Source organism: Rosa chinensis, chromosome 6 (assembly GCF_002994745.2).
Source record: "Rosa chinensis cultivar Old Blush chromosome 6, RchiOBHm-V2, whole genome shotgun sequence".
Taxonomy (NCBI): domain Eukaryota; kingdom Viridiplantae; phylum Streptophyta; class Magnoliopsida; order Rosales; family Rosaceae; genus Rosa; species Rosa chinensis.
In genome coordinates, this window is record NC_037093.1 from 38,425,411 (window position 1) to 38,445,360 (window position 19,950).

The 19,950-nt window shown below is 39.7% G+C and overlaps 1 protein-coding gene across 3 annotated transcripts; it reads right to left on the minus strand.

Annotated features, from left to right (window-relative positions):
• Positions 1–354: 354 nt before the first annotated feature.
• LOC112169239 (RNA-binding protein 1) lies at positions 355–4,786 on the minus strand. 3 transcript variants are annotated; one of them, XM_024306247.2, is made up of 6 exons: positions 4,521–4,786; positions 1,959–2,095; positions 1,570–1,867; positions 1,414–1,475; positions 1,237–1,318; positions 355–896 (listed from the first exon to the last, which is right to left on the minus strand). In XM_024306247.2, exons 1-6 carry the CDS (start codon positions 4,594–4,596, stop codon positions 793–795), a joined length of 759 nt encoding a protein of 252 aa, XP_024162015.1. In that variant the 5' UTR covers positions 4,597–4,786; the 3' UTR covers positions 355–792. The 3 variants fall into 3 exon arrangements, with proteins under 3 accessions (XP_024162015.1, XP_024162014.1, XP_024162016.1); XM_024306246.2 differs by having other exon boundaries at positions 362–896; positions 1,570–1,870; positions 4,521–4,782; XM_024306248.2 differs by having other exon boundaries at positions 366–896; positions 1,606–1,870; positions 4,521–4,779.
• Positions 4,787–19,950: the final 15,164 nt, after the last annotated feature.

Consider the following 19,950-nt stretch of genomic DNA (forward strand, 5'->3'; position numbering starts at 1 on the left):
AATGCAAATGGGTAGACCCGTATCAAAAGAAAACAGAGGAAAGAAAGAAGCAAATTGCAAAGGTATGGGGGATGGGGGAGGGTCTAGAGGTATAGGATTATGGGTCACACATCATATCCCATAAATGAAGAGGTTGGGTTTCTGTTTTTAATACTTGGAATAATAGAGACAGAGAGGTTCAAGCCCATGTGACAATGTGATAGTTATTAGCATTGACTGGTCAGTCGAGTTTTAAAGGCTACTTCATAGAATTGGGAGATTAGTCCCAACTTCAAAGTTCAAAGGACTAATAACTATCAACATAGTGTTGGCACCACTTTTAGCTAGACTTGGCAACTTCTTGGACAAGAATCCAGAACTCCATGCATGTCATTGAGTTAATCCACTGAACTATTTTCCTATTCAATCAATCTGTTTCTTCCCAACTGGGGGAGGGGGTCCCTTCTTAATAAGTTAATATGCATCTCCAACACAGAAGGCACAAGCCATTGCAAATCTATGATTGTTAGAACTCAAACGCTATAATGTTTACAAGAGAAAGAAAACCAGTAAAAATAAGAGACCTTTCCTATCTGGTATAAGTTCTTCTCTATGAAATTACTCCTGGTTTCACTGCTTAGATGCTACAATGTGCATCTCGAGTGCTTACGGTTTCATGTGTGCCCAAGCTTTATTGTGTACAATGTAAAACAGCCACTCCAGAACTCCAGAACGGACCATATGTCAAACCTATATGTCTACATGCAATCTTCATTGCTTCTATATAGATGTGTCTCATGACCTAAAGCCTATTCATCTCTTACTACGGGTTCCATGTCCAGACCTTGGACCTGGCAATCGAGAAAACTGCAGCCGCAAGTAGTTAGAATCAGGATTGTGTTCATCCATTTTATAACCTGTGAATCCAACAACAATGTCAACATCTCCAAGCATTTCAAAAAACCCAGTAGCTTGGGATATTATAATGAGCACTACATCCAGTTAATAGTTATACAGGTTCTGGAGTGTGAGAGCCTCACTCATAATTGTAATCTAAAATCACAACTATCCATCTACAACCTTTGTTTTTGTTTTATATTATTTTATATATATATATATATATATATATATATATATATTTATTTTATTGATGGCCTCAACATGACTCTTTTTACTTGTTGTGCATGAAAAGTTTTTAGAATAATTTTACTGAGGATAAAATTGAATACCTTACTAATGGCTAGCATTCATACTCACCTTGCAAAGCACTCATGGCAGTTGCAGCACAGGCTGGATTTACAAAATCCACAAAACAAAGGATAAGGGGATCACCACCACGCTGCATTTGGATAAATCAGAATGTTAGTATACAAAGAGAATGCTGACTCCACAAGAATAACGAAAACAAGACTAGAAAATCCACAATCTACATACAAGTTTGGACTCTTTGCTCACAAGCCTCACTTCTTTATATCCCACAAAGGGGCGAAAAATATCTAACACGATGTAAGGGATAAAGAATCAAGTGAGAGATTTTTTTACAGAACCATTGAGTTAAAACAATAAGATGGGGAAAAGAAAGATCCCTACAATTCTCACACAGTATGAAAACATCATAAAGGATACGAGCTACTTCCCTCCTCGTGCTGTCAGGAGGAAGTCCTTCAATGTATAAAGTGTTGGTAGCATCTGGGGGTAAAGGAGCTGTTTCACGTCCAGGTGCTAGTCTAGGCATTGCATCCACTGGGAGCTGAGCAAGATGAATATTTCGACTACTAATAAAATCCGAAGCAACAGCCCCAGGGCGACCAATCATAGAATGATCAGCCATTCCACCACTGACAGGCCTCCCCAATGCAACTCCAACCATGGTATCTGAAGACACTTGCTTCTAAAGCAAATAGGATATATGTCTCGGTTTAAATTCATAAAGATATGCCAAAAAGGAAAGTAACATGGTTCAAGCTTAAGAAAGTCACCCCATTTTGAAGATAACGGTCATATGCTGATCCAATTGATTTTGTATCCTTTACAGCCCTAGGACCACCAAGATCATCATCCCGTGCTAAATAGCTACGCATCTCATGACCTGAATACAGACCAGACGTTGGGAGGTCTGCTTGATAGATTTGAAAACAAAGAGAAGTAGTACTTAGTTTAGGAGGTAAGTAACTATGGATCACATAAAGAAAGCATTTAAAACAGCAGAGAGAACAGATCTAAATCATGAACTTATTTTTATCAAAATCATTGGAAAGATGTAGTGGAAAATCCATCTAACAGAATGAAGCAAGGCCTACAGCTCTAAAATTTAGTCCAAAGCTGGTAGAAACTAAGATATTAGCAACTAAGTGGTGAATGAACAGTAAATTTCTTTTTAAGGTTAAGCTAGAGGACCAAAGCTACAGCTCAAAGCATCTGGATACAGCTATATGTCCTGTGATAAGTTACATAATTGAAAGTGAAAAACTCAACAAACATATAATAAGTATTCAAATGAATGAAAAAATGGACATGATATCCATCAAAATTTGTAGCATCTTCTCATACATTGATTTGCATTGTATTTATATGACCAAAATGCATCAATAAACTATGCAAGTACCATCTCATGATTGTGAAGGAAAGCAGTCTACTTGATGCCAATTAGAATGCCGAGAGAGAGAGAGAGAGAGAGAGAGAGAGAGAGAGAGAGAGAGAGCAGGCTTCAGTACCTTTTAATTTGATAGATCTCAGTGAATTTAAATTATCAATACCATCAACCAGTTTTTCTCAAATAAAACATATTTTAATAACACCCAGTCACTCAAACTGCCACAGAATGTTAAGTGGGAATCATTAAAAGGTTAAAAGGTCTCTCTAGGTACCAACAAATCCAATAAATGATACAACAATCAGGTAATATATATGCTCACTAGTCATTACTAATGGTTTTAGACAGCTAAGAACTTGGAATCTGGTTAAATAGGAAGTTAACCTCAACATATAATAAAAGCAGAGGATTGCTAACAGAATATGTCATGATCCACGAAAATATAAAAGCATGACTTTAGATAATTATTGAGATATGTAACAAAAGCTAAGAGGTTTTATATTTCAAGATGAGAGAGCCAACAAACAAAATGCATAAATGAACTAAAAAAGACTGAGAAAGAAAGGCACATATCAATCAAAACAGAATTTGGAAATCTGAAAGAAATTAAAGAAATCCCAAATCAACAATGTAAACATATATGGAAGCGGAAAAGAAAAAAGCAAAGAAGATAATAAAAGAAACATATCCTCAAGAACAGAATCTTGAAATTTTTACGTAACAAATTGGAGATAAAGACAACCAGAATCATCGACAGTTGAAATGAAACTCTTATTCAGAGATAGGTACTCTTCTCATAAAATTTACACAGCAAACAGTATTCACATATTCGAACCAAAAAAGACAACATAATTTACATGTGAAACATTAAGAACAGCAAAGTAAAAAGCTCACAGATCAGCAACAGAGCCCTTATTATCTATAGGACATGTTAAATTTTCTCGTGTAAGATCCTGAACTCTGAAGATATAATGAGCGTTAGATTCTATAAATCAGTTATGAAGAGATGACATATGAAAATATCTATATTGTGTGCCATGACACACATAATTGAGAAACAAAACCAAATAATATAGAATCAAGAACCCTAGAGATAGTATATATGTGTATAGCAATTATCAAAAGGTTTACCAAAACTTACAAATCTTGCAACAATGGTAGTCATAATGGCAACCAAGATTTTAAAACCTTGCAAAATAAAAGCCTTTAGTGCCAAAAAGATCCACATTGCTACCGAAATTTATTGTAATGACAGTAACTTCAATACCCTAACTAGAATATTGAAATGACTTACATCATCACCCCATGTACATCCTTATTTTCTCAGAAAACAATGATTTCCCTTATTGAAGTATAAATAGGATAGAGGTTTAAAAACCACTAAACTGACTGTAATTTAGTTTTATACAAGCTAAGAACTTTGCTAGTTTAGTGCCTACATCCGAAATCCTAAATGAGCTAAGAGAGAAGGATGGTGAAGATAGAAGAATAGTGGACAATGACTCACACAGTCCAGTAAACGTCTTTTTATCGGCTTTCCAGATAATCTATAAAATGCTTCGGGTATAGTTAAGTCAGTACATCACCCACAACCCAACTCTTTACTTATTAATTACTCTTCTTTTGATAAAAAGCTCAATGCAAGTTAAGTTATAACATTCACTCCAATTATCTTTTATGTCTTCTTGTTGCAAGAGTTCATAATAAGTATATACTCTTGCAATACATAACACAAGAATGTAGCACAATAATTAAGAACCCAGATTAAGCATATTATGACCAAAACAAACAATGCAAGCCAAGAAGGAAGCACAAATTGTATTGAATTCAGAGATTAGAATAAACACTGCAGTCAATTTACAAAAATGCATATGGGATTGAATATCATGAATTGAGTGTAGGCTTAAACATGAGAGGTGATCAATGTAGTGAAGAGAAAAGGGCGTACCGTAGTCAGAACGGGGTCGTTTATCACCACCGGAAGGAAGCAGTTGCCGCTGACGGTTCCAGAGGCTGTCCGCCATATTTGATTTTCTGCAACTCAAAATGTGGACGAACTTGAATAAAGGAAATGGAACAAGAAAAACCCTGAAATTTCAGAGAATCCTTGATGATGGCCACACAAAGGGGTTTTCTACGTCCAACTCCAACTCCAACTCCACCAAATAATTAACGCCACCATTGCTGCCGGAGGCCTCAGTTGTTTCATATATGAAGAATACTTTACCCTTTTTTTTTTAAGGCTTTTGATTTTATTTTATTTTTAAAGATTTCCTGCTGCTTTTTCCAATTTCCATCTTGTCTAAAATATTACCATTTTATAAGAGTGTGTTTGGATGAGGGGAAAAATGATGGAATTATTCAAGTAAACCTTAATTTGTGTTTGGCCCAAACTCTAGGTTACTTGAGTGGTAATAGGGTTAAATTAGAAGGATCTAGATTCCTATTCAATGTACGATTACTTTCCTTGTATGATTGAGATTCTATACATTGTAATCCTCTATATAAAGAGACCCTTATTATCAATGAGAATACACAGCGAATTTCTCTCAATTTCTGATTCCCTAAAACATGTTATCAGCACGAATCCCTAACCTGGAAATCCCAAAACTAAAAACTAAAAACCCGGAAAAATCTCAACCTTTCCACCAACGCTCCTAGCCCGTGCTAGTCTTGCTACCACCGTTGCACGAGCACCAACAGCCTCCTGCGACTGCCCAGTGCCTCCACTGCACCCATCAAGCCCCAGAAGAAGAAAACACAGAATAAGAAGAAAGAGAAGATAAAAGGAGAGAGGCGGGCCCAACAGAGAAAAAAAAAAAGAAAAAAAAGGGGCACCAGGCCATAGCCCATTTCTTAAGAAAAAAAAAAGGAAGCCCAAGTCCGTGAAGCAGCCCAGAAGCAGGCCCACTGCCAGAGCCCAGAATCAGGCCCACTGCCACGTCAGCAGATCTGGTCAGCAGGTATCGCCACGTCAGCAACTGGGTCAACGTAGGTCAATGCCGGTCAACGACTTTTCTGGCGACATTTTTGGCCATTTTCCGGGGACTTTTTCCGCTCAAATTTTCCGACGACCTATTTCGAGGTATTTTTTACTAAACGTTCCCCTTTTTTTAGAGTTTTTAAATTCAATTTCTCTTATTTTTCGGGGACTTGCAACCTCCCTTCTTCTACCCCCTTTCTTTATCATAGGGGAGACCAAATTAAGCCGAACTGTGGGGGTTCGTGCTCACTCCAAGTTTGGAGCTTGTAGAGTTCTCCAAACTTAGAGTTTGTTGAGATAAAACGATCGACCGCAAACATCATTATTTTGATCTAATCCAACCCCTCTTGGAATAGAATTTCTTGGAAGCGACTATGCTCTGAAATTTCTAATTTCTTGAAAGCGACTACGCTCAGAAATTTTATTTGTTTTCGTGGTAGCCTTTTTCCCTAATTTCTTGTTCTCTTTCAGGATGAGTAACCTGAACAAATTGGACTTTGCTCAATTGGGAACAATTGGCTCTGAATATAACAGGTGGGTTCATGATATCCGCCAGCATCTCAAGGCCGATGGAATCTTGGATACGATTCTCGAGCCTAGCTAGGACATGCTAACTATTGAGCAAGCTCAAGGTTTGGAAGCAAATAGATCAACCTTAGAGGCAAATAAGGCGAAAGCCATGATCCTAATGACTCGTCATATGGATGATTCGCTCCAGTATGAGTGTGTGAATGAAGAAGACCCCAGAAGGCTGTGGGTCACACTTGAAGATAGATTTGGCAACGTCCGTGACTCCCTGCTTCCTGACCTATAAGTGAGATGGCATAGCCTCCGCTTCTGTGATTTCAAGTCAGTTCTTGACTACAACTCGGAAGCACTTCGCATTAAATCCTTAATGGAATTCTGTGGTAAAGAGATCACAAATGCGATATTGATTGAGAAGACTCTCTCTACTTTCCCCGTCTCTGCATTGATGGTTGCTAAGAACTATCGAATCAATATTACTGCAAGATGAATCACAAGGTTTCATGAGCTCATTGGAGCTATGAATGTCGCTGAAAAGCATGACAACATCCTTGTGAAGAACTATAATTCGAGATCCTTGGAAATAGAGCATATTCCGGAATCCAATTATAGTCGCGCCCTTAAGAGAAGCCGCCAAGAGCGAAACCCTAATCTTAGGGATACTTCTGGACGTTCTGGTCCATATAATCGCTGAACTTGGGAAGGTAACCGCCAAAATAGGTGAACACGGAACTGGAAGAGGTAAACGTGGAAAGAGAGAGGGAGGTAACGCCTCTGGCCATGTTGGTGGCGCCACTAACACTAAGAGTCATCTAAATGACGCTTTCAAAGCGCCTCAATCAATTGAGTTTGAGCAAAGAGATGTATGTTCTCGATGTGGAGTGTCTGATCATTGGGCACACATTTGTAGAGCTCGTGAAGAACTAGTCACCGCTTACAAAGCATATTGTGAAGCAAGAGAAGCTCACTATGTGGAACAAGAAGATCAAGAAGATGATCTAGAGTGAAGGGTTGAAGACTACAAATCTGGCTGAGATCAATTGATCGCCAATTCTATTTAAGTCTTTATTTTTCCAAGAGATGTAATAGGCAATTTCCATATATTTCGTAGTAAATGCCAATGGCTTAATCTTTCTTCAAAGTAGGCTCACCCAAAGTAAGTATGATGTCTAGGAAGATTATGAGATTAGTGGTACTTAAGCAAGCTTTGCTCCACCGACATCTCTTTACTCACCTGGTCACATTTATTTTGGAATTACCGAAATAAGTTAGACGACTACCATTGTTTTGCATTAGCTAGCATTTTGGATTAGATTTTCTTTGGTTAAAGAGACAATGATGTAAGTTCGTTGGCTTATGAATAAAATTTTGAGTTCTTTTCACTATGACTCAATTTTGATTCTGAGCATATTACTTTTGTGACTACGATAGCTGGGTCATCAATATTAATTCAAGAACATGGAATAGCCAAGTTGCGCCTACCAAATGGCACCTTGATTAATGTCACAGAAACTCTCTACGATCTTAGGGAAAATCGTACCCTATAAATAGCCAATGGATTCCAAATGAGTTCCTTTGAAATACCTCTAATGATTGCGAACAAAGGCGCATCTTAGAGAAGTTTATGTGTCTCTCTAGTAGACTCTATGTCACTATTCGAGTTATTAAATCCAATAAAGTTAAGAGAGAAGATCTCTTGGATTTAGACACATATTGGCTTTGTCACGACAGGATATGTTATCCTAGTCATGATATGATGATCTATCTACTAAAGACGTCACATGGACATCCTTTTTCTCGAGCGACATGAAGCATGAATCAAAAGTTGATTCCTGGACTAAGTGTGACCAACGCTGCTGCCTAGGGCACCGCCTTTGTCCACCACCAGCCTAGGGCTGGCGCAGTCCCTATCCATAACGTCATGGATGGCGTCCATCATGGTGATGGCTCCCTAGGTGATGCTGCAATCACCAACTTGCTCAAAATAGCGTTTCAGATGCTTAGGCCTAACCAAAATTCTCATTGGTTGCTTCTAAAGCCTCTCGCTCGTTTTACGGAGCCTGTTCCTTAGGGAAATTAGGACTGAGACCGTCTTATGCAAAGGATATAAAAATACTCATTATGTTCTTACATAGAATCCGTGGGGATTCTGTGGTCTAGTTCAACCAACTTGCAGACGCTTAAATATTTCATGATGTTGGTTGACACGAAAACACGCTGGTCACGTGTTGTGCCATTGTCCACCTATAAATGCTGCTTATGCTCCACTCCTAGGACATATCATATGACAACGGGCTCACTCCCCGGATCATTCTATTCAGTCAATTGGATTTGACTATGCTAAAGAGTTTACATCGAAGACTTTCGATGGTTATTGCAATGGGACTGATGTTGGACATCACATTCCCATGTACACACCCAAATGGTCTCGCGGTAACGACTACGATGGTAATGCGCACCATTCTCCTTATATCCGCTTGGGTTAATGCAATCTCGCATGCAGCTATGCTAATTCGTCTATGACCCATTGCCACTCAATGTACCTCTGCGTTACAGCTAGTGACTGGGTACAAGTATCGTACTTACGCATATTTGAGTGAGCCATTTATGTGCCAATTGCGCCGCCACAATGCTCTATGACGGGTCTTTACAGACGAATGGGCAACTACGTTGGATTTGAGACTCCAACAATCGTCCGCCACTTATTGCCCTTGCAAGGCGATCTCATTACCTCCATTCGCGGATGTCACTTTGATGAGACGGTCTTCCCGTCGTTAGGGGGGAGATAAGAACACAAATATTCAGCAGGAACGATAGGAATTGTCGTGACCTGTCCCTACTATGTCTCATTTCGATCTCTGTTAAAGTGACGAGGTCACACATATCTGCTGCAAACATGCCTGCAAGGATGGGCGTCCCTACGAGAGGACGTAGTGCCATCCTACACAGAGGTAGGCATGGCGTCAACGCCATAGAGAGTGACACTTTGACGTTACAGGCCATGGTCCCAGCTAGGATGGGTGGGAGGCCCGTGGGTTCGAAGGATACTTTGGCACATTCCAATCCTTTGATCATCAAGACTTAAAATCCGTCTCATGAGAATCTTCTGGATTATGGTTATCGTTGGGGGACGCCTCAACGTGACAACGTCAAAACCTATTCCTGAGAATATAGAGCTTTATGAAAATTACACTAGTGTACATGAGACGTGGGATAGAAACTCCATCATAATTGATGATGTAATCACGCATTTCGTTGTGCATGAGTTTGTTTGAGTCCGATGACATCGAACCACGCTCCGTTGATGAATGAACGCCAATGTAGAGAAATTTGGCCTAAATGGAAAGATGCTATCCAGGTTAAGTTGAATTCTCTAACGAAGAGGAAGGTTTTCGATCCAGTGATGTCAATACCTCCTAACATAAAACCTATTGACTAATGGGTCTTCGTTAGAAAGCTTGATGAGAAAAAGAGATGGCAATCTCGCCTTATGGAGCAAGGCTTCTCACAAAACGCCCTGGAATCGACTACGATGAGACATATTCTCTCGTAATGGATGTAATTGCACTCCACTACCCTGTTAGTTTGGTAGTTTCCAAATAACTGAACATGCAGCTTACAAATGTGGTCACTACGTATCTCTATAGGGATCTAGATACGGAATATACATGAAGGTTCATGGTGAACTTCATCTACCCAAGTCAAGTGGCTCTAGACCACTGAGCGCGTTTACAATAAGATTGAAACGCTCACTAAAGTGACTACTTGATTGGGAAGGGATATGCCCATGCGTTTTTATAACAAGTTTCGGATTCCATTGCGGTTCATGTTAGACATGATCTTCATTAGAAGCCCTTAAAGAGTTAAGGGAAACTGCTGAACACTTCAAATCCGAGTTTGAGATGAAGGAGTTTGGGAGAACACGATTATGTCTCGGTTTGGAATTTGAGCATCGTGTCGATAGATGCTTAGGCATTTTTGACAAGGTCAAGTCTTCAAGCACCCCCACGATCGTCTATAGTCTTGATCCTGAAAAGGATCCTCTTCGTCGAAAGGATGATGACGAAGATGTGCTAGAGGCTGAAGTGCCTTACTTAGTACAATAGGCGCATTATTGTACCTAGCTCAATGCATAAGACCGGACATCTCATTTGCCATGAACTTGTTAGCTAAGGTATAGCTCTGCGCCAACGCGACGCCATTGGATTGGTGTAAAATATATTTTTTGATACTATGTACGACTGATATGGGCATGTTTTATCCTTATAGAGAGATGATGGATTCAGACCCATCACACACCAGAAACGCCGCCAACACTGGCTTGCGTCCATTATCCCCATCCCAAAACGACATGTGTTTTGGAAGGTTTTGCTGATATTGAGTATCTCTCTGACCCACACAAAGGTCGTTCCCAAACTGGTTAAGTGTTCACCATGGGTAAAGACCATGATATCTTCGAGGTCTATAGAACATACCCTAGTCGCTATATCTTCGAACAATGCAGAGATTATTGCTCTTCACGAAGTGATTCGTAAATGTATATGGATTGGATCCATAATTATGCATGTTTGAACAATTGTGGTTTGAAGTCTACCACAGATGAGCCTACGAGCATTTAGGATAATGCTGCTTGTTTTAAACAAATGAAGCAAGGCTACATCAAAAGTGACAACACCAAGGATAATCAGCAACAATAGACTCTCCTCAAGATCAAAGTGAACTAGGTTCGATCTGAGGACAATGTGGCAGACTTGTTCACTAAGTCATTTCCCAAATCCACGTTCGAGAAACATGTGGCAAGAATTGGCTTGCGGAAATTATCTGAACTCCCATGATCATAGTCATCAGGGGGAGGCGCAGACATCAGAGGGAGATGTCTACATGTTCATCGCGAATCGTGAAGGGTGTGTTGTGCTCTTTTTCCCCTTCGACCGAGGTTATTTTTGTCCCACTGGGTTTTTGTTACTCGGCAAGGTTTTTAACGAGGCAACGAGAGAAGCACAGCGTTTGGGCAACACAAGAGGGAGTGTTCAAGTAAACCCTAATTTGTGTTTGGCCCAAACTCTAAGTTACTTGACCTAGTGGTAATAGGGTTAAATTAGAAGGATCTTGATTCCTATTCAATGTACGATTACTTTCCTTGTATGATTGAGATTCTATACATTGTAATCCTCTAAATAAAGAGGCCCATATTATCAATGAGAATACACAGCGAATTTCTCTCAATTTCTGATTTCCTAAAACAGGAATTTAATTAAAAGTGAGGATTTTTTGCAAGCAATTCTTGATATTGAGTCAAGAAGTGAATGACTACAAATGATGGTATTTTATTTTTGTGGGAAAAAAAAGATAAAAAAAGAAATTATGAAGAGGAGTCCATTGTAAACAAACTTCATGGACAGTAAAAGATAATAGTAGGACCACTTCGCAGGGAAACAATTTGATTCCATAAATAGATGGAGACCAAAGAATTACCCAACTTGGTCAAATTGTCCACCGTGAAATTTGCTTCACGAAGAATGTGACTGAAGAAGATATAATCAAAAGAAACAATAATTTTTTTTAACCATCTTGATAGAGAAAATACCATTTATCTAATTAATGAGAATTTGGAAATCCCCCTTGTTTTTGTAGCCATTATGGAGAGATTGGAAGATGCTTTCTCTAAGAGCAAGACTTTTTAGCACTTAATTCACTATTGTTAACTTTACCCTTAAAAAGTCAAAATATTGTAAATTTTTTTGTAACTTTACTGAACTAATTAAATGTGGCAAGATTCAATGAGCATATGTGAATTTTGACCTGACAATGACAAATTACTGAAATCCAAAATTGGGAGAATTTGCTCATTTTGTTCTTTGCACTTTGATCAGTAGTTAGGAATATGTTAAAACTCACATTCATCTCTCTAAAGTAAAACTTTCAACAATATTCCTTGAAAAAACTTTCAATGCGGCCACCATTTTCATTTCCATTTTTTAACTCCTTAAATCCTTTCAACAATATTATTCCCCAATCAAGAGGTAAAGATCAATACAATAAACTTCTTTTGAACAAGCTAATTACTGATCTAATATTATGAAGAGAATATGAAAGTTTTTTTTTGATCAAATAAGAACTTCATTAATAATGAACTGTTTACAACGAGTTTTAGGCGACATCTCTAACCCATAAATGACCTTTAGACTTCACACTGGAACTCTATAATGACTGACTCTAGACTTGCACTACAACTGTATGGCAAAAACAATAAGCGCAGGAGTTGATCACACCTCTCGTCCAGCCAGCAAGAACTCAAAAGCTAGACAACTCACTTGTGTCAACACTAACTCACCAACCAGAGTATTCCTGACCAACTTTTGATCGACCAAGCCAACACTTGTTGTGACCTAAACTCGACCAAACGGATTGCCGGACATTCAGACCTGGGACTAAAGCCATCAATCCACAACTGCTCCAAATCGCCATCTCCTCCGACCCAAACCCAAACATGAACGACCTACTAGAAGGCTAAGGATGATTGTCTCTGCCACACCCTTTGTAGTGCCTTATTACCAACAAAACACCAAATGCCAAGCAAACAGAAAACTAAAAATTGTAAAACAAATAACACCTAATTACCACCAGGACCAGATCGGGCCCAATTCGGATTAAAGTCCAGACCGCCACCGCCTTCAGACCCCAATTGCCTTCAGACAATCATTGCCGGAAGCCAATCCCCTACAGAACTCACCCCCACCGCCTTGATCTCTATCCTCCAGCGCCAAAACACTCGCCGCTGCCCTCTGCTATGCAATCCGAGACTGACCGCCGCCATCATCATGCCAATCTTCCAGTCAACCAAAACCATTCCCAGGTCAGGTCGAAGAGATCCAACCCAGATCGAATCGATCTGGACAGAACAGATCCGCATCGCAGTGACCACGATACCCCCCCTCCAAACCATCATCCTTCCATCCTTGCCTTGCCATGGAAAAGCACCACCACCGAGCGACGTCACCACAGACATAGCACAAGCCAGCATGCTTCGACCACACTCCACCGATCTGAACCCTCCCATTCCAGCGAAACATACTATAAAACTAAGAAAAACTAAGAAAGCAAAGACCCCTCCAGACTCGAGACGCAGCTGCAGATTAGCCAACTACGGTCGGCCGGGAGAGCCAACTCACAGGATCGGGTTTTCTTCCTTTTTGGCGCGTGAGGGGCGTTATTTAGGTTTAGGGTTTTTTTTTTAAAGTAATTGGTATAGACTATGAAAGTTAGACTTGGCAAATATTTTTTTTTGATCAAGAAGAAAATTCATTAATAATGAACTGGTTACAACAAGTTTTGGCAACATCTCTTACACAGAAATGGCCACTGGACTTCACACTAGAACTCCATAATGACTGACTGATGGAGTCAAAAAAACCCCGACTCAACTACAGACTCAAGACTCGCACATCAACTAAAAGGCAGAGACAACATGCGCAGGAGCAGTGAATGCCTAACTCACAACTTTGTCAACAAAAACTCGCAACTCAGAGTCCTCCTGACCTGCCTTTGATCGACCAAGACTTGGCATATTTGAATATCCACAATTGCAAGAATAATTACTTACCAGATATTACAAATAACATGTTACTCAACAGATATTAATCAAACATACAATATAATTAGACATAATGCAGTCTATAATGTTCTTATTACTCATTTTATACTTACCATCTTGTAGCAATAATTTATGAAGAGCAAACGTGATCAAAAAATAGAGCAAACAATAAAAAGTAGATGGAGAAACTAAATTAATAAACATGTTAAAGGAAAAGCACATTGTGTGCCTTCGTCAAAGAAACAGACGAAGAGAGAATCAAGCAATTACAAATCACAGCTCAATCAGCATTTAGTATCATAAATGTAATTGATATTTCCGTTGTAATCTTATCCCTATATAAAGGGGTTATGAATGAAATGAGTAGACAATTCCATTTCCCATTTTACTTTTACACGTTATCAGCACGAAAAGAAAATTCCATTTTTTTTTCTTCTTTCTAAACGAAAAGAAACAAACCCTAGAAGAAAACAATATTTTTCTTTTGTTTCTGCCACCACCAACAACTAAAAAAAAAAAAAAAACATCCTCCCAACATAGACCGGCCTCCTCCCCTCTGCAGTCCAGACCGGCCTCGTCCGGCCTCCATCTCCCTTGCAGCGCTTCACCTCCGCCTGCACATCACATAGACCGGCCTAAATCAGCCTTCACCGGCCTCCAGCCCACAGGACACACCTGTAGCAGCAGCAGCCTGCATCACCACCTTGCAGCAGCAGAAGTCCCGGTCGAATCCGACCTCGGTAACCCCCGTTCCCACCGGAGAACCCAGAACTCATCTGGGTTGTCACCTGCAGCACCTCCAAGCCTCTAGTCTTGCGCGCCCAGTGCTGCACCCTGATCCCCATCTTTCCCGGCGGCCTCCCCACGATCCCGATCTTCCCTGGCGGCCTCCACTCGATCCCAGCCCAGTCCTGCCGGAAATTCCTTGTTCGTTATCTACGCTGCAACATCAGCACTCTGCCTCCAGTTTCCGGCATCGCTGCCTCTAGCCTAGCACCGCCGGAGCCCGCCTTCTGCAGCAAATCCTAGACACAGTAGATCCCACCTGCTGCTGTGCCGAGCACCATCACCTCCCCGACTGACAGCAAGCCTTGCGTGCACGGCCTCTGTCCCACCAGCCTCCAGCCTACCCGCTCAACGCAGCAGACCTGCCGGAAATCTTCTTTTGTACCCAACCCATCTGCACACCAGAAAGAGAGCGAAGAAGACGAAAAAAAAAACAGATCAAAAAAAAAAAAAAAAGGGACCTGGCCCAGAGAAAAAAAAGCAAACCGGCCTTGCGGCCTAAAGAAAAAAAAAAATACAGAAACAGGCCTTGTGGCCCAAAAAAAAAAAAAAAAACAGGCCTGCGGCCCAGAGAAAAAAAAAGAAAAAAAAAGAGGAAGCAAACACAGTTTTTTCTCAAGCCCAAAAACATCGCTACGCACGCCTGCATCAACACGCGCGTGTGTTAGAATTGTTTTATTTTCTCGAAATCAAGTATGTTTTCTTTATTTTATTTTATGATTTTAACAAAGCATGCTTTATACTTTATTGTTTATGCTTTTATTATATTTTGTTATTAAGCATGTTTTGTTCGATAATATTAATCCTCTTACAGCATGCCTTGTTATTTATGTTTTAAATAATTATGTTTAAGCATGTTTCAATTATGCTATAGTTTATACTTTATTTTGAACATGACATATATATTTTGTTATATATTATTTATGAAATTTTGAGCATGTTTTTATTTTTATATAAATTATGTCTACGCATGCTTTATACTTTACTATTGTTTAGATTTTAATTTATGCATGATACATTCTTGCTATTATTATATAATTTGCTATGATTATGTGTAGTATATAATTTGTTGTATATTTGTGAACTTTGAGCATGCCATGTAATTTATTTTAATATATGCTACGATTTTTATTTATTTATTACGTGCTATGATTATTACTTGTTTAGAATGCTATACAAAAAGAATTGCGTATTGCCATGATAATGAAAGTTCATGCGCATTATAAATACATACTTACTGTGATAAAGTATTGTCACATAGCATCGAAAAAATGTGACCATTACGAATCTTGGTCTTGAAATCTAATTCATATTTTTTTTTTTTGGAAAATAATACACGTGGATGTCTTTATGACTGCGTAATTTATATCTTCCCTCTTGTTTTATGTAGATGGCTGATCCAACTCGACCTGAGTTTGACATCTTGGACTCAGAAGGACTTGAGTACCATCGTTGGGTTTTCGATATGGAAACTGCCTTTGTGGCAAAAGACTACACTGCCACCATTACTGATCCCAAAGATGATGAACTATCTAATAAGGTGAAAGCAGATGCCTTAATTTTTCTGAGGCGACATATTGATCCTAGCCTACACTGGGAGTACCTTCAGTTGAAGACACCCAAAGCACTGTGGGATGCCCTTAAAGGACATTTTGGGAACATTCACGATACTTTGCTCCCAGGACTGGCTGTTCAGTGGAATGGAATCCGCTTGCTTGACTATAAAAATGTCAATGACTTCAACAAGGACATGTTGCGCTTAAAGGCACGTCTCAATTTCTGTGGAAGGGAAATCACAGAAGATGATATGATCTACAAGACTCTTACCACCTGTCCTAATTCAGCTTTTATACTAGCGAACCAGTATCAGTTGGATTATGACAACAAAAGAATCACAACCTTCAACAAGTTGATAAGCCTACTGCAAGTGGCTAAGAGACAAAATAAGATTCTCTTGAATAACAATGCCAGGCCCACTGGGACAAAGAAAATTCCCGAGGCTAATTATGGAAAAATGAAAGGTGGAAATAACTCCAATGCAAGGGGGATTAGACGTGCTGATCCCTACCCACGTGGCAACAATGCATCACGTGGAAAGGGACATGGGGATCATGGAAACAAGATGCCAAAGGAAAGAGTTGACAATGAACCATGCTATAGGTGTGGATTCATTGGGCATTGGTACAAGAACTGCCAAGCAAACAACAGAGTAGCAACCACTTACAAGAGGTATAGAGAGTCTAAAGAACAAGTGGCTCACTATATGGAAGAAGGAGGTCATGACCTAGACGTTAACCCTACAGTTGCAGACTCCAATGGCAAAGAGGAACTTGCTAAGTCAATGGATGCTCTCAATCTTGACTGATCTGCTTTATTCATTTTATTTTCCAAAGACAGTTGTGAAGGCATAATGCCTCATTTTTAATTAGACTATTGTTTGGTCTTAAAGTTTATTTTCAATCATGGATTTATGAATAAGATTTCTGAACAAGACCTTGATTTGATTATCGTTGGCTTATTAATAAATTTTGAATTTTATTCTGAAGCACTGAATTTATTCAAATTTATTTACTACACATATTTACATGGTTCGACATAGCACTATAAAGATGTAAAGCAATACATCTAGAGAAAAATTATTAGAATGAAAAGAATACCATTCTAAGCGAATAGAAATACTCTAAAGAATATGAGTTATATTTTCTAAATACCTCCCATTTATTTATAGGAATGAATGGAGGAGAACTTGAGTGCTTAGATGATAGTGGGACTACCCACACAATATTAAGAAATAGGTAATTATTCATTGAACTAATAGCCTATAATTCCTCTGTGACTACGATGATTGGATTATCAAAACTAATAAAATGGCGAGGAACTGCCAAATTTTTGCTGCCTAATGGCACAACATTTCAAGTCACAGACGCTCTATATGCACCAAGAGCTAATCGAACCTTGTTAATGTTTCAAAGCTATTTGTGCCAACGATTATCTAGTAAAAACACACCGTGAGAATGGAACTGAATATCTTGATATTACATCTAATGACTGTGGAAGGAAACACATCTTAGAGAAACTTATGAGTCAATTTAGTGGACTGTACCTCACTACGATTCGGATCATTGAATCCTATACTGTCACTAACAATGAAATGTGGGACACTGACTTATACAGGTTTTTGCATGACCGCCTATGGCACCGAGGTCGTGACATGATGATCCGTATTTTTCAAGAACTCACACGGACATCCCTTCTTTCGAGTGAAAAATGGGAGAAAAATCCGCCACACTGCAAGGTCTCGGTTCTAGGATTGCTCAAATGCAGTCATTGCTTTCTGAAGTACCAGAAGCACTACCTCCCTCCCATTATGCCTCATTGACTATTTCAAAGGCACATCACTCGTTTTGCAAAGCCTGCTTTTTAGCAAAAACAGGATCGAGACCTTCCTATGCTAAAGATACAAAACAAAACATTCCATTCTTACAAAGGATACAAAGAAATGTCTGTGGACCTATCCATCCAGAATACGGACCATTCAAGTACTTTATGGTTCTGGTGGATGCTTCGACAATATGGTCACATGTCGTTTTATTGTCCACCAGAAATGCTGCAATACTCCTAGCACAGATTGCACGTTTAAGGGCTCACCACCCTGATCACCCTATCAAGTCTATAAGGCTTGATAATGCTGGAGAGTTTACATCAAAAGCATTTGATGATTATTGCATATCTATTTGGATCGATGTAGAGAATCCTGTACCCCATGTGCATACACAAAATGGTCTCGCAGAAGCCACCATCAAAAGGCTACAGATGGTGACTAGGGCATTGGTTATGCGCACCAACTTGCCTATATCTGCATGGGGTTATGCAATATTGCACGCAGCTTTACTTATTCGTTTAAGACCCACAGCTAGCCAACCATTTTCTGCGTACCAGTTAGTAACTGGATATGAGCCTGACACTTCACACTCACGCATATTTGGTTGAGCAGTATATGTGCCTATTGCGCCCCCACAGCGCACCAAAATGGGTCCTCAGAGACGATTAAGTATTTATGTTGGATACGAATCCCCAACAATTATACGCCATTTGGAAACCTTGACAGGCGATCTCTCTACCGCTAAATTTGTGGATTGTCACTTTGATGAGACAGTCTTCCCGTCGTTAGGGGGAGATAGGAAAAAGGATTTTCCAAGGGAACGACAGGAATTGTCGTGGTTTGTCCCCACTCTGTCTCATCTTGATCCCCGCACTTCATAAAGTGAAAGTGAAGTGAAAAGAATAATCGATCTCTAGAACATAGCAGATTCGATGCCTGATGCGTATACTGATATCGTAAAAGTGACGAGATCACATATACCAGCTGCAAATGTGCCTACAAGGTTAGAAGTCCCCAATAAGGGGCACGGTGTCGCAGATAGAGGCACTGCAACCTCACTTAGTGGAGGTGTGGTTGAGGCCGTGGCTCCCCAAGGAAGAGGGGGAGGTCACTTGGTTCGATTGACACTCACCCAAGGAAGAAGAGGGTGAGTAAGGCACAAACCAATCATCAATGTATAGAATTCCTCTCATGAGATTGTCTCTGATTATAGTTATGTCCTTGAATCAATACTGGAGGACGCTCCGATGTTTGAAATGATTCCAGAGAACAAAGAAATCTCAAAGGATTACGAGAGTACGTATGAGTTGATAGAAAGATCTTCCATACACATTGATGATATATACTGTTGCTCAAGGAATCATAGAGCACGATGATATCGAACCACGCTCTGTTGAAAAATGTCAACAAAGAGCAGATTGGCCTAAATGGAATGAATCAATCCATGTAGAATTAGATTCTCTGACAAAGAGACAGGTATTTGGTCTGGTAGTGCTAACCCCACCAAGTGTAAAGCCTGTAGGACATAAATGAGTCTTTGTCTGAAAGCGTAATGAGAAGAATGAAGTCCTAAGGTACAAGGCTCGCCATGTGGCGCAAGGTTTCTCACAACGCCCTGGAATTGACTACGAGGAGACATTCTCTCCCAAAATAGACGTTATAACGTTCCGCTACTTAGTTAGCTCAGTAGTTTCCAAAGGACTGGAAATGCAGCTCATAGATGTGGTTACTGCATATCTCTATGGGGATCTAGATTCAGAGATATATAAGAAAGTGCCTGATGGCCTTACATTACCCAAGTCAAGTGACTCTAAACCACGGAGTGCGTTTGCAACTAGGTTGAAACGCTCACTTTACGGATTGAAACAATCCAGACGGATGTGGTATACCCGTCTAAGTGACTACTTGATTGGAAAGGGATATAAGAACGATGAATTATGCCCCTGCGTATTCATAAAGAAAACAAGTTCCGGATTTGCAAATTGTAGTAGTATATGTCATAACTGGTACTCTTGATGAAATAAGAGAAACCGCGAGCTACTTGAAATCCGAATTTGAGATGAAGGATCTAAGGAAAACTCGATTCTATCTAGGTCGTGAACTAGAAC

Bases quoted from the DNA above. Each gene is read 5' to 3' on its own strand.
- LOC112169239 (XM_024306246.2), bottom strand. From the start codon at position 4,596: ATGGCGGACAGCCTCTGGAACCGTCAGCGGCAACTGCTTCCTTCCGGT. The intron at 1,871-1,958 runs GTGACTTTCTTA...TATTTGCTTTAG, and splicing joins ACCGTTATCTTCAAAATGGG to AAGCAAGTGTCTTCAGATAC. The intron at 1,319-1,413 runs GTATGTAGATTG...ATCCAAATGCAG, and splicing joins TGAGCAAAGAGTCCAAACTT to CGTGGTGGTGATCCCCTTAT.